Here is a 14,672-nt window from a genome sequence, read left to right on the forward strand (position 1 = left end):
CCACTGTTACGAGGGCATCGTTTCTTCCCTCTTCTCTTTCGGCTCCAGTCCACAAAACGGAATGGGTTCCCCTTACCCTGGTCAATGTGAGTGCCCTGAGTAGGTACGTGTCTCGTTAACAGACCAGGCTTGTATCTAACAATCAACTGGTGGCAGTATTACCGGGCTGACCAGGTGCTGTTTCACTGGTGCTAGTGAAAGGGGACTCTGTTCGTCAAGGTTGTCAGTGGGTGTGGTGCCACGAGCGTGGGCCACATTTTCTCACTCCCTGTGCCTCCCTGGACCCGTGTGGACAGGGGTTATCTGTGTATAACTGTGCCAAGGTGACCTCAGGTGTCCCTAGGGGGTGTGGAGCATCACGTTGGTGCGGAGAGCGTATTTCGTGATTCCGCGGATTTAATAGTGACGTCAGGCAAGGTGCCCTCCTTCACATGTGATAGTGGTAGGATTCTGAATGATCTCTCTGGTGCCATCCTTCACACAGACCATAAAACATCTTGATCTGACTACCCTTGTGTTGGATCGGGTATAAAATGGACTTGGGTAAGTAGTAATAAGAGTCATAACATTAGATGCAGGATTCATATCGTTAGCTGTGGGATACTTCTAGCATACCCAAAGTAAAATACTATTATTTAGTATTATAGCGCCATTTATTCCATGGCGCTTTACATGTGAGGAGGGGTATACATAATAAACACAAGTACAATAATCTTAAACAATACAAGTCACGACTGACACATGAGAAGAGAGGCCCCTTCCTGTGAGGGCTCACAATCTACAAGGGATGGGTGAGGATTCAGTAGGTGAGGGGAGAGCTGGTCGTGCAGCGGTTTGGTTGATCAGTGGTTCTTTTTGAAGGTTTCGATGGTAGACGAGAGTCTGATATGTCTGATAAGATCTTGTATAAAACAATACTTTATTTGCCTGTTAAAATTCCACTTATTAGTAACATATATTTCCTTAGATGTTGTTTATAGTTTGAACTTAGTTTTAATACCTCCTAGAGCAGTCCACATACTGTTTGGCGCCCCTTTTGAACACTGTATATATGTTTGCACACTAATAATATTTGTACACCTGTCTTTTTATCTGATGAAGGGGATTCCCTTGTGAAACATTTTTAAGCAATAGATACAATACTGACCTTAAGTGCAGAAACCTAGGTTGTTTTTTTTTACGTAACCACTCTTTTCATACCCATTTGATTCTGCATCTGCCAGTTAAATGCACTACATGGCAAGCTGCAGAATGCTGTTCTGTGATACAAACAAATGCCCTAGTCAAAGTTGAATCATGACCATTTGTTCCCTCCTGGCTGAGTGCTCTGATGGCAAAAACTTTCCAACCTGCTGGTACACCTGTGAGGCTGTAAGGCTGTAATGTGCCACATGGGCAATTACTGACAGTTTTACGAAAAATTGCTGGGTTGTGATGCAATTTTTCTTAGTGTTTTTTGCCAGCAAAAAGGTACTTGAAAAAACAGTTTTTGCCTGTTCTGTGACCAATAGTCAAGTACAGTTTTGCCACAGTAACTGGCTGAACAACTCGCAACACACCGCTACGGGTACACACAATTTGATTGACCTCCCTTAACGCTTCGTTTTTTATAGAGAACATGTCATTAGATTAATGCTGCCTAAACCACAGCAGCATGAATAGCCTGGCCATGTGACTGCAGCCAGGTCTATTATACTCGGGAATAACCCAAGATTTCAGAGAAGACAGTGTTGGAGAGCCGGCTGGAGATTATAGGGAAAGATGTGACTAGTCTGTTGCTTCTCCCCACCGTGTTCCAGGTGATTGCCACTTCTCTTCCTATGTACACACATAGGAGAGACCTGTCAATCACCTGTGGTATTTCAAAGTAAGTCCTACCTGCTTGTATGAATGTAGTGACAGTTTCCCTTTTATAAAGGGGTTGTCTGGTCAAAACTGATTGTCTACAGTAACTCTGTGTGACTGCAGACTTATGAATCCCCCATCACTGTGCACTGCAGGGATTTGCAGGTTTCCGGCCCGGGAGCGGAGGCTATGTATGAGCTATACACATGAATGCAGCGAGGCTGCGCCCTCTAGTCGGCCACTCCCACTGGACTTCTGTTTCACTGGTTGGGGTGCCGCACCCACTGGCTGTAAGTATGTATAACTCATACACACTCTTTATTCCCGAGTCTGAAACAGGCAAATCCCCGCAGCGCACAGTGCTCCCCTAGTCAGTGACTGCAGACTTATTGGTCTTGACCAGACAACCCCTGTTATTGTATAAGCTACCTTTTTTATGATTTTTTTTTTCCCCCAAATATCTAAGGCATTGCATTGTTTTTTTTTTTTGTTTGTTTTTTTCACCCTTTAGCGACCGCTAACACACATCAAAACGGCTGCCGCTAAGGGTACTTATTCCCTACGGCGATTGGTGAATAAGACTGTAGCACCCCCCTAGAGTCAGAAAATCTCTAGGGTCTCGGCATTTCTGCTGTATACAGGCAATCAGACAACTGCAGCTTCTAGTTTCCCATGGAGAGCATTGAAGCATGCAAAAAGTAAAAAAAAACGGTTTTTAAAAATATAAAATTTCAAATCGCCTCACTTTCACCCCATTCAAAATAAAACAAAAAATATCAAACATACACATATTTGGTATCGCCACGTTCAGAATCGACCGATCTACCAATATAGAAAAAGAATTAACCCGATCGGTAAAAGACATAACGAGAAATAAATTAATAACGTCAGAATTAAGTTTTTTTGTTTGTTGCCGCTACATTGCAATAAAATGCAATAATTGGCGATCAAAAGATTGTATCTGCACCAAAATGGTATCACTAAGAACGTCAGCTCAGCGTGAAAAAAATAAGCCCTCACCCAGCCCCAAATCACAAAAATTGTAGACGCTACAGGTCTCGGAAAATGGCGCTGCTTTTTTTTATTTTACTTAACAAAGTTTGGATTTTTTTTTCACCACGTAACTAAAAAAAGAATCTAGACATGTTTGGTGCCTATGAACTAATGACCTGGGGAATTATAATGGCAGGTCAGTTTTAGCATTTAGTGAACATGGTAAAAAAATTTAATAAAAATAACTGGAATTGAACTTTTTTTGCAATTTCACCACACTTGGAATTTTTTCCAGTTTTCCAGTACACTGTATGTTAAAATTAGTGTTGGTCAAATAGCTTTGGATAAGCACTTATCCGCATAGCTATAGAGCTTTCACAACGCATGCATGGAGAACCCAACAAACTGGCTGTCCATGCGTGTGTTGTGACTGACACATGCAGCTGTGGCACTGAACAGCTGATTATCGGGAGCGCTCCAGGTATGCAGGTTCCCGAGGCAGCTATTCAGATAAGTGCTTATCCGAAGCTATTTGATTAACACTAGTTAAAACCAATTGTGTCGTTCAAAAGTACAACTTGTGTCGCAAAAAACAAGCCCTCATATGGCCATTTTGACGGAAAAATAAAAAATGTTATGGCTCTGGAAAGAAGGGGAGCAAAAAACGAAAATGCCTCTGGTCGTTGTGAGGGTTCAGGTCAAAATTGGCACAGTCATTAAGGGGTTAATGGAGGCGAGCGATAAACATAGCTCACATGCATCAGTGGCCATGTGTAGGACTGAATTTCTGCAGAGGAAACTTTACTGTACTAAACGAGGGATTGGCTATTTACAAATGAAGACAGCACTATGTATTATTCAGAAATTTTATTAAGTAAAATAACCCCCTTAAGAACCAGGTCTAATATGGTCTTAAGGTACCGTCACATTTAGCGACGCTCCAGCGATATAGACAACGATCCGACCTAAACTAGATCGCTGGAGCGCCGCTGTTTAGGTCGCTGTAGAGATGTCAAACACGGCAACAGCTGAACGATGCAGGAGCGATCCAGTGACGTACTTATCGTTCTCGCTGGTTGTTAGCTCTGTGAAAAAACATTGCTGGCATCGTTGCTTTTGCTGTCAAACATGACGAATCACGCCGACCTGACGACCAAATAAAGTTCTGGACTTTCTGCTCTGACCAGCGATGTCACAGCGGGATCCTGATCGCTGCTGCGTGGCAAACACAACGAGATTGCTATTCAGGACGCTGCAACGTCACGGATCGTTGTCATTCTCGTTGTAAAGTTGCTCAGTGTGAAGGTACCTTTAGGCTCCGTTCTCATGATGAGCGTGAGATTTTGATGTTACAGATATATCTGCACCTATAAAGTATGTGCACACATTCATTATTTGCAGCAGATTTTTCTGCGTCAAACAGCAGTATGTTGGCAGGAAATATCTGCATAAAATCAGCACTTTTTTTATGCGTTTTTACGTTTTTTACTCCCATTCATTTGAACAGGTAGAAAAATGTTGCAAACCATTAAAAGAATAGATGCGCTGTAGATTAAAAAAAAAATTGGTTTACATCCGAAAAGAAAAAATAAGTAGTATCCTTGAGCTTTCCGAAGTCTGATTCATTTTGCTTGTATTTAAAATGCAGCGTTTTTTTACCTGTGAAAAATGTTCAAAAAATGCTGTTTTTTTTTTTTTTTTTTCTATAGCTTTATTACTGTTGTATACTTCTATTGGATAAAAATTGTTTCTTTGTCACCTTATTCTGAGAGCCCGAAGTTTAATATTATTTGTTAACAGAGCTATATAAGGCTTATTTTTTGCCCTGACATAATCTATTTGTATTTGTCGGGTGATAGGACGCATCGGACCATAAGACGCACCTAGGTTTTAGAGGAGGAAATTAGAAAAAAAAATTGAAGTTAAAAATGTGGTCAACTCTGTACTTAATGTCCCTTATCCTGGTATACAGGTGCCTCTCACAAAATTATGAAAAAGTTAATTTATTTCAGTTCTTTAATACATGAAGTGAATCTCATATATTATATAGAGACATTATAAACAGAGTGATCTATTTCAAGTGTTTATTTTTGTTTATTTTGATGATTATGGCTTACAGTAAATTAGAATAATTAACATGAACACCTGCAAAGGCTTCCTAAGCATTTAAAGTGGACTGCTGCTGGAGTCATTGCTTGAAGAGACACTACACACAGACATATCCAGCACATGGGCTACATGTGTCACATTCCTTGTGTCAAGCAACTCATGACCAATAGACAAATCCAGAAGCCTCTTACCTGGGCCAAGAAGAAAAAGAACTGGACTGATGCTCCGTGGTCCAAGGTGTTTTCAGATGAAAGTAAATTTTGCATTTCATTTGAAAATCAAGGTACCATAGTATTGAGGAAGAGTGGAGAGGCACACAATCCAAGCTGCTTAAGGTCTAGTGTGAAGTTTCCACAATCAGTGATGGTTTGGGGAGCCATGTTATCTGCTGGTGTAGGTCCACTGTGTTTTATCAAGACCAAAGTAAGCGCAGCCGTTTTCCAGGAAGTTTTGGAGCACTTCATGCTTCCTTCTGCCAACAAACTTTTTGGAGACTGAAATTTCATTCTCCAGCAGGGCTTGGCATCTGTCCACACTGCCAAACGTACCAATACCTGGTTTAAAAACAACAGTATCACTGTGCTTGATTGGCCAGCAAACATGCCTGACCTTAACCCCATAGAGAATCTATGGGGTATTGCCAAGAGGAAGATGAGACACCATACCCAACAATGCAGATGAGCTGAATGCTGCTATCAAAGCAACCTGGGCTTCCATAACACCTCAGCAGTGCCACAGACTGATCGCATCTATGCCACGCCACATTGATGCAGTAATTGATGCAAAAGGTGCCCCGACCAAGTATTGAGTGCATTTACTGAACATACCTTTCAATAGATCAACATTTCAGATTTTAACCCCTTTACCCCCAAGGGTGGTTTGCACGTCAATGACCAGGCCAATTTTTACAATTCTGACCACTGTCCCTTTATGAGGTTATAACTCTGGAACGCTTCAACGGATCCTGGTGATTCTGACATTGTTTTCTCGTGACATATTGTACTTCATTATAGTGGTAAAATTTCTTTGATAGTACCTGCGTTTATTTGTGAAAAAAAACGGAAATTTGGCGAAAATTTTGAAAATGTCGCAATTTTCAAACTTTGAATTTTTATGCAATTAAATCACAGAGATATGTCACACAAAATACTTAATAAGTAACATTTCCCACATGTCTTCTTTACATCAGCATAATTTTGGAACCAAATTTTTTTTTTGTTAGGGAGTTATAAGGGTTAAAAGTTGACCAGCAATTTCTCATTTTTACAACACCATTTTTTTTTTAGGGACCACATCTCATTTGAAGTCATTTTGAGGGGTCTATATGATGGAAAATACCCAAGTGTGACACCATTCTAAAAACTGCACCCCTCAAGGTGCTCAAAACCACATTCAAGAAGTTTATTAACCCTTCAGGTGTTTAATAGGAATTTTTGGAATGTTTAAATAAAAATGAACATTTAACTTTTGTACACAAAAAATTTACTTCAGCTCCAATTTATTTTATTTTACCAAGGGTAACAGGAGAAAATGGACCCCAAAAGTTGTTGTCCAATTTGTCCTGAGTTCGCTGATACCCCATATGTGGCAGTAAACCACTGTTTGGGCGCATGGGAGAGCTCGGAAGGGAAGGAGCGCCGTTTGACTTTTCAATGCAAAATTGACAGGAATTGAGATGGGACGCCATGTTGCGTTTGCAGAGCCACTGATGTGCCTAAACATTGAAACCCCCCACAAGTGACACCATTTTGGAAAGTAGACCCCCTAAGGAATTCATCTTGATGTGTTGTGAGAGCTTTGAACCCCCAAGTATTTCACTACAGTTTATAACGCAGAGCCGTGCAAATAAAAAATATTTTTTTTCCACAAAAATTATATTTTAGCCCCCAGTTTTGTATTTTTCCAAGGTTAGCAGGAGAAATTGGACCCTAAATGTTGTTGTCCAATTTGTCCTGAGTACGCTGATACCCGATATGTGGGGGGGAACCACCGTCTGGGCGCATGGGAGGGCTCGGAAGGGAAGGAGCATCATTTGGAATGCAGACTTAGATGGATTGGTCTGCAGGCGTCACATTGCGTTTGCAGAACCCCTAATGTACCTAAACAGTAGAAACCCCCCACAAGTGACCGCATTTTGGAAACTAGACCCCTCAATGAACTTATCTAGATTTGCTGTGAGAACTTTGAACCTCCAAGTGTTTCACTACAGTTTATAACGCAGAGCCGTGAAAATAAAAAATCTTTTTGTTTTCCCACAACAATTATTTTTTAGCCCCCAGTTTTGTATTTTCCCAAGGGTAACAGGAGAAATTGGACCCCAAAAGTTGTTGTCCTATTTGTCCTGAGTACGCTGATACCCCATATGTTGGGGTAAACCCCTGTTTGGGCACACGGGAGAGCTCGGAAGGGAAGGAGCACTGTTTTACTTTTTCAACGCAGAATTGGCTGGAATTGAGATCGGACGCCATGTCGTGTTTGGAGAGCCCCTGATGTGCCTAAACAGTGGAAACCCCCCAATTATAACTGAAACCCTAATCTAAACACACCCCTAACCCTAATTCCAACGGTAACCCTAACCACACCTCTAACCCTGACACACCCCTAACCCTAATCCCAACCCTATTCCCAACCGTAAATGTAATCTAAACCCTAACCCTAACTTTAGCCCCAACCCGAACCCTAACTGTAGCCCCAACCCTAGCCCTAACCCTAGCCCTAACCCTAGCCCTAACCCTAGCCCTAACCCTAACCCTAGCCCTAATCCTAGCCCTAATCCTAGCCCTAATCCTAGCCCTAATCCTAGCCCTAATCCTAGCCCTAACCCTAGCCCTAGCCCTAACCCTAGCCCTAACCCTAGCCCTAACCCTAATCCTAACCCTAGCCCTAACCCTAGCCCTAATGGGAAAATGGAAATAAATAATTTTTTTTTATTTTTCCCTAACTAAGGGGGTGATGAAGGGGGGTTTGATTTACTCTTATAGCGGGTTTTTTAGCGGATTTTTATGATTTGCAGCCGTCACACACTGAAAGACGCTTTTTATTGCAAAAAATATTTTTTGCAATACCACATTTTGAGAGCTATAATTTTTCCATATTTTGGTCCACAGAGTCATGTGAGGTCTTATTTTTTGCGGGACGAGTTGACGTTTTTATTGAAAACATTTTCGGGCACGTGACATTTTTTGATCGCTTTTTATTCCGATTTTTGTGAGGAAGAATGACCAAAAACCAGCTATTCATGAATTTCTATTGGGGGAGGCGTTAATACCATTCCGCATTTGGTAAAGTTGATAAAGCAGTTTTATTCTTCGGGTCAGTACGATTACAGCGATACCTCATTTATATCATTTTTTTATGTTTTGGCGCTTTTATACGATAAAAACTATTTTACAGAAAAAATAATTATTTTGGCATCGCTTTATTCTCAGGACTATAACTTTTTTATTTTTTTGCTGATGATGCTGTATGGCGGCTCGTTTTTTGTGGGACAAGATGACGTTTTCATCGGTACCATGGTTATTTATATCTGTCTTTTTGATCGCGTGTTATTCCACTTTTTGTTCGGCGGTATGATAATAAAGCGTTGTTTTTTGCCTCTTTTTTTTTTTTTTTTCTTACGGTGTTTACTGAAGGGGTTAACTAGTGGGACAGTTTTATAGGTCGGGTCGTTACGGACGCGGCGATACTAAACGTGCACTTTTATTGTTTTGTTTTTTTTTATTTAGATGAAGAAATGTATTTATGGGAATAATATTTTTTTTTTTTTCATTATTTTGGAATTTTTTTTTTTTTTTTACACATTTGGAAAAAATTTTTTTAACTTTTTTACTTTGTCCCAGGGGGGGACATCACAGATCAGTGATCTGACAGTTTGCACAGCACTCTGTCAGATCACTGATCTGACTAGCAGCGCTGCAGGCTTCACAGTGCCTGCTCTGAGCAGGCTCTGTGAAGCCACCTCCCTCCCTGCAGGACCCGGATCCGCGGCCATCTTGGATCCGGGGCTAGAGCAGGGAGGGAGGGAGGTAAGACCCCCGCAGCAACGCGATCACATCGCGTTGCTGCGGGGGGCTCAGGGAAGCCCGCAGGGAGCCCCCTCCCTGCGCGGTGCTTCCCTGCACCGCCGGCACATCGCGATCATGTTTGATCGCGGTGTGCCAGGGGTTAATGTGCCGGGGGCGGTCCGTGACCGCTCCTGGCACATAGTGCCGGATGTCAGCTGCGATAAGCAGCAGACACCCGGCCGCGATCGGCGGCGCTCCCCCCGTGAGCGCTGCCGATCGCTATGACGTACTATCCCGTCCAGGGTCAGATAAGCCCAGGGCACCTCGACGGGATAGTACGTCTAAGGTCACAGAGGGGTTAAAATAATTTTTCAAGCTGGTGTTATAAGTTATTCTAATTTACTGAGATAATGACTTTTGGGCTTTGATTGGCTGTAAGCCATAATCATCAACATAAACAGAAATAAACAGTTAAAATAGATCACTCTGTTTGTAATGACGCTATATGAGTATCACTTTTATATTGAAGAACTGAAATTAACTTTTTGATGATATTCTAATTTTGGTGTGCACGGCCCCCATCAGGCAGACCTAAAAAATCCCTTAAACTTTTCCTTGCCTTCCCTGCTCTCCCTCGCAGCGTTTTGTTCCGATGCCAGCAGCTGATTTAAGCTGATAAGCAGCGCATGGCAGGAATGCCAAGGACAGCTGTCGGAATACTCACTCCTCTCCACGCTGGGACTATGTGTGTGGAGAGCAGTGAATATTCATTCTTCTTTAATAGCAAGCACAGTGTTAGCCGCAGCCGCCAGCTTCCTGCAGCTGCCGGGCGTTCACGTGTGCCACTACTAAAGGAAATGAATACAATAATAATAATTTTAATTCTATAGCGCCAACATATTCTGCTGCACTTTACATTTTAGAGGGGACTTGTACAGACAAAAAAAAGACATTAAAGAATAACAATAATCACATAAAACAGATACCAAGAGGAATGAGGGCCCTTCTCGCAAGCATTAACTGCATTCCATGCCTATTCATTGTCTGAAGTAGCGGACACACGCAAACGGCTGCTGCGGTTAACAGCGTGTCTATTAAACAGAAATGAATATTCACTGCCCTCCACACCCATGGGCATGGAATGCAGTGAATATTCATTTCTCTTTAGCTGCATCAGCCGACTCCTGCCTCATGTGACCCCTCTGTTCCGCCGTTGCTGCTCCCCCACCTCCCCACCACAGCCAGAGCAGGCACATCCGGACTATAAGATGCACCTCCCCCTCTCTCCCCCATTTTCCTCCACGTTTTTGGAGGAAAAAAGTGCACATTTTCCACACAGATCATCTTTCAGTATAAATGATAGGCTTATTTATTTTTTTTCAGCAGGTTGATACGATAATGACAAGAAAGCGATTTAAGGGGTTATTCTGGTTTGTAACGAAAGTCTGCAGTCATTCAATCAATCTGACTACAAACTTTTTAAATTCTCAGTGTGCGAACCGTGCGTTGTCGGGCTTCTTCAATGTCGGTGGCGAGAGTGAGCGGCCGTGTGACTGTAAGTATGCGATGTGCATACTTCCAGCCACATCTTCACTAAACTGTGTGGCCTCACTAAACAACTGTTTTGTTAGAATGTGTCCGGAAGTATTCATATTGCATACTTGCAGTCACATGACCGCTTTCTGTCGCTGCCCTCACGGTATATAATCCTGACAGCAAGTAGTTCGCACCCTGTGAGGATTTAAAAGTCTGCAGTCATATTGAGTGACTGCAGACTTTCGTTAAAAACCTGGATAAAGGGAACCTGTCAGCAGGATTGTACACAGTAACCTACAGACAGTGTCAGGTCGGCGCCGTTATTCTGACTACAATGTCAGACCGACTTCCGGTCATCGGGCCGGAAATGCGCACACCAGTGACCCCCATCACAGGGCCGTACTGTAGTGTCACAATTCTGGTTGTACAATAGTTCATATAAAGTTTTTAGGAATGAAGAAGGGAAAAAGCTGAACTTACTGTAACATTTTATTGCTCTGTTATAGTTTGCCTTCACAGAGAAAACTGTCTGAACCACCAATCTGTCACACGTCTGGCACTGCTCCGTTTTGCCAAGTAGTAAACATCATACTTTTCCTATTTTGCCCTTTCTGTAGATTTTCTTTGGGGCTTTCTGGGCACTGAAAGCAGCAGTTACGGTTGTTAAGGTTAAGCTGAGCAAGTGTTATTTATGTTCTTGATGTTTTCTATTGATCACTGCGGCGGGTCCTCAGTGCATTATAGCTATTATTTATTGCTCAGAGGCTGCAATATTTTTTACTTTATGTCCATTTATATAAAGACAGATAAAAAGGTGCTTTGCCGTTCCAACAGACAATGTCCAATACATTCCACAAAGAGGCAAATAAAGATTGCTGTCTAATTAGTATGGGGAAGGCGCTGTGCTGCTGTACACCTAGCAAAATGTAAAATAAGAACGGAGCCAGCCAAGATATTTCACCGGTAACGCAGACCAATACTTGGATGAACAGCCTGTCCTGCATATTTCTCCATCTATAAATTTGGATCTCCAGAAAGCGAGGAAGGTGGATTTTCTCTAGTCCCGAGTCTGCTGTCTCGTGATACTTCATTGTTTATTCAGAGCCATATATTGGCAAGAAATATAGGACAGTGGCATGGAAAAGTCAGAGTATTCTAGTTAAAGGGGATGTCTAGGACTAAACAATTGATGACCTATCCATAGGTGATTCAACGATTATTCCCATCACAAGTGAATGTGAGATAAGTGCAGCGCTCTTATCTGCGGCCACCATCAATCTGGGCCTGCTCTGTTCATCCCTTACATTATAATCACAGAAGAAAAATAACCTCTGGGGTACAGTTTATGACAAATTCACAGAAAAAACCCCCAGTGTAAATGTTGATAGTTAAAAAATACCTTTTATTGAATTAATCTAAAAATCTTAACTGATGCAACAACCAAAACCATCACAATTTAAAAATGTACCCTACCTACCAGCGGAGGTTGGCACCCTAAGCCTGCGCAATTGATGCCCCCGCTCACCGTCGACTGTTCCTTCTACCCCTATGTAACCCTATGGGATGGGATAGGAAAACAAGTTACATACATACGGTGTACCCAATAATGTAGGTAGAGTCTTATCTCTTGCAAACAGGGGGCCAATAATAGGCTATCCCTGCTTTGACCCTACCTGCCAGCGGAGGTTGGCACCCTATTATTAAAGTTTTCGCAAATGGCGCCCCCGTACCTCGACGACTGTCCCCAATATGTCCCTAATCAAACAAATGTCTAAAGGACTTTTTTTTTTTTTAGGAAGGGGCTATAGTGCTTCAATGTGCAAAATAAATACGATGTAGGGCCAGGCACTTCCTTGGCCTTTTCTATTGTATGTATTTTTAAATGGTGATGGTTTTGGTTGTTGCACCGGTTAAGATTCTTAGATTAAAAGGTATTTTTTAACAATCAACATTTACACTGGGGTTTTTTTCTGTGAACTTTCATCCCTTTCATTGCTTACACCTGAGTGCCGGAGGAGAATTTGGCTGTTCAGTGGGGGTGCTGGGTGTCGGACCCCCACCAATCTCATAATTTACAAAGGATAGGTCATCAGTTGCCAATTCCTGGACAAACCCTTTCCCTCCTGTAGCCTTAGGTACTGTATTGTCATTTAGAAAAACAATACCTATTTTTTTTTTTTTTTAATGGGTTTTGCTAGACTTAAAAAAAAAAGATTTGTAACTTGTCGTAAACGTGAACTTTTTTCATTCCCTTTTTTTGTTTCTTACTGTGCCTCTCCGATCCTGAAATTTGGTGTCATCTTCCCATTTTGCGTTCTGTCTAGGCAATCTAGGCTTGTTATCCAACTTCAGCTCTTCTCTATGGGCGTCTTCAGGATCCTTGAAACCAGTCTTGCTATGAGTCAATGCTACACTCCTACTTTTGTTGATAACGTGAGATTTTTACCCAGTAAGTGACTGGAATCAGAACCTCTGCTGTCATTGCTTTATGCTGTCCTTAGATCGGGCAGCTTGATCTTCATAGAAGATTCTCTTTAATGGCCATTTTGTATTTGCTTACATTTGCTTACATTTGTTCATGGTGACTAGATTTTGTCCCATGCCCCAGTGACAGTAGTCACATGGTCTTTCATTTCTTTGCAGTTGTCTTGATTTTTCCATCGGTCGGCTCTTTCCTGTGTCAGTTGATCCTCGCAAGCACTGTGAACATGATTTGGTTATTGGCTCAATGTGTATTTGTTCACTTTAACGTAGCACAGTATAAACTTAAAAAACTACTTTTAAAGTTCCAATAACACTTTTATATTTATTCCATTTTTACGTAGGTGACGGTATTGTTGAACCAATTCCCCTGAATATTAAGACAGGTAAGTTTAATCTTTCCTATTGTTTTCCAGCTGAATTTGGTATGGTATGTTGTATAATGTATCTTTTTGTTCGCTTTCACTTTTGTTTGTTTTGTTTTTTTTAATTAAATATATTTTTAGTTAATGTCATTTACCTGGCCAAGAATGAGATCAAAATGTCACCAGATATCAATATACAGACTATTTCTGTAAAATCATGAGATGAGAAGGATTAAAGAAAACCTGTCAACCCCCCCCCCCCAGGCGTTTGTAACTAAAAGAGCCACCTTGTGCAGCACTAATGCTGCATTCTGCCAAGGTGGCTCTTTTAGTTCGTGGTGCTGTAACTGCAGAAATAATCGATTTTGCAATCTGTACAAAATACCTTGAAACAGTCCTGGGGGCAGGTCTTTCCCCTCAAATGCAGACGCAGCACCGCCGTCACTCATGCCCTCTTGGCGCCTGGCGCCGCCTCCTCAGCGTTGTTTTCAACTGTCCCCGGTGCCTGTGCTGTTATCTTATGCCTTGGGCATGCACAGTTAGCGCTGCCCGTCTTCTGACATCATTTGATGTCTTGCTGACTTGCCTGTGCAGCCGCCCTGCCCGAGATCCCGCTCCGCAGTGTCTTCTGATTTATTCACACTGCGGGGCGGTATCTCGGGCATCACGGCCGCACAGGTGCAGTCAGCAAGACATCAAATGATGTCAGAAGACGGGCAGCGCTAATTGCGCAGTAGACATATTAAGGTGCTGCGTGTATGTAATTTATTTACTATGTACAGATCTGCGTCTCTAGGTTTACGCTTATATTTATATACATGTGCTGCCGAGAGATACATATGCCATTATACCGGGTGCCTGCACGCTAATTCAGTATACCTCTTTTTGTGGGGCATCAATGAAGTGTATTTGCAGCTACTGATTGTATACGTTGCTTAGAAACCTCGTAACGTCACATCCGGTGCCTGAACGTCAATTCAGTATACCTCTGAATTGGGCATCAGTGTAGCTGCAGCAACGGTTTGTATACGTTGCCTAGAAACCTGGTAACGTCACATCCGGTACGCACGGGCTAGAGTTTTGGACCGTGAACCGGTAGTGAAAGCACAGCCTTTTGCCAGCACCTGTTAGCCCATGGGGTGCCGCATGCGTACTTGCATGCGGCCCAGGGAACGTGAGTCAGAAGTATTATCACACTCGTGCCTCTCACATAGCGGTCACGGTTCCTTGGCCATCTGCATCAGGTGTGATATTCATTGGTGACACGCTGACAAGTGGATTTCCCTGCCTAGTTCTACATACTAGCAAACGGACATCTCTTGAGAAAGGCTTGTTAGCC

General features: G+C 42.3%; 1 protein-coding gene across 1 annotated transcript in view; it reads left to right on the top strand.

Moving 5' to 3' along the window:
* Positions 1–14,672, top strand: part of GPATCH11 (G-patch domain containing 11) — a 57,175-nt gene that overhangs the window by 11,953 nt on the left and 30,550 nt on the right. The window contains exon 3 of the mRNA XM_069769099.1: positions 13,313–13,354. Coding sequence (XP_069625200.1) covers positions 13,313–13,354 — 42 coding nt within the window. The remainder of the gene's footprint in view (positions 1–13,312; positions 13,355–14,672) is intronic.

Source organism: Ranitomeya imitator, chromosome 5, assembly GCF_032444005.1.
Source record: "Ranitomeya imitator isolate aRanImi1 chromosome 5, aRanImi1.pri, whole genome shotgun sequence".
NCBI lineage: Eukaryota > Metazoa > Chordata > Amphibia > Anura > Dendrobatidae > Ranitomeya > Ranitomeya imitator.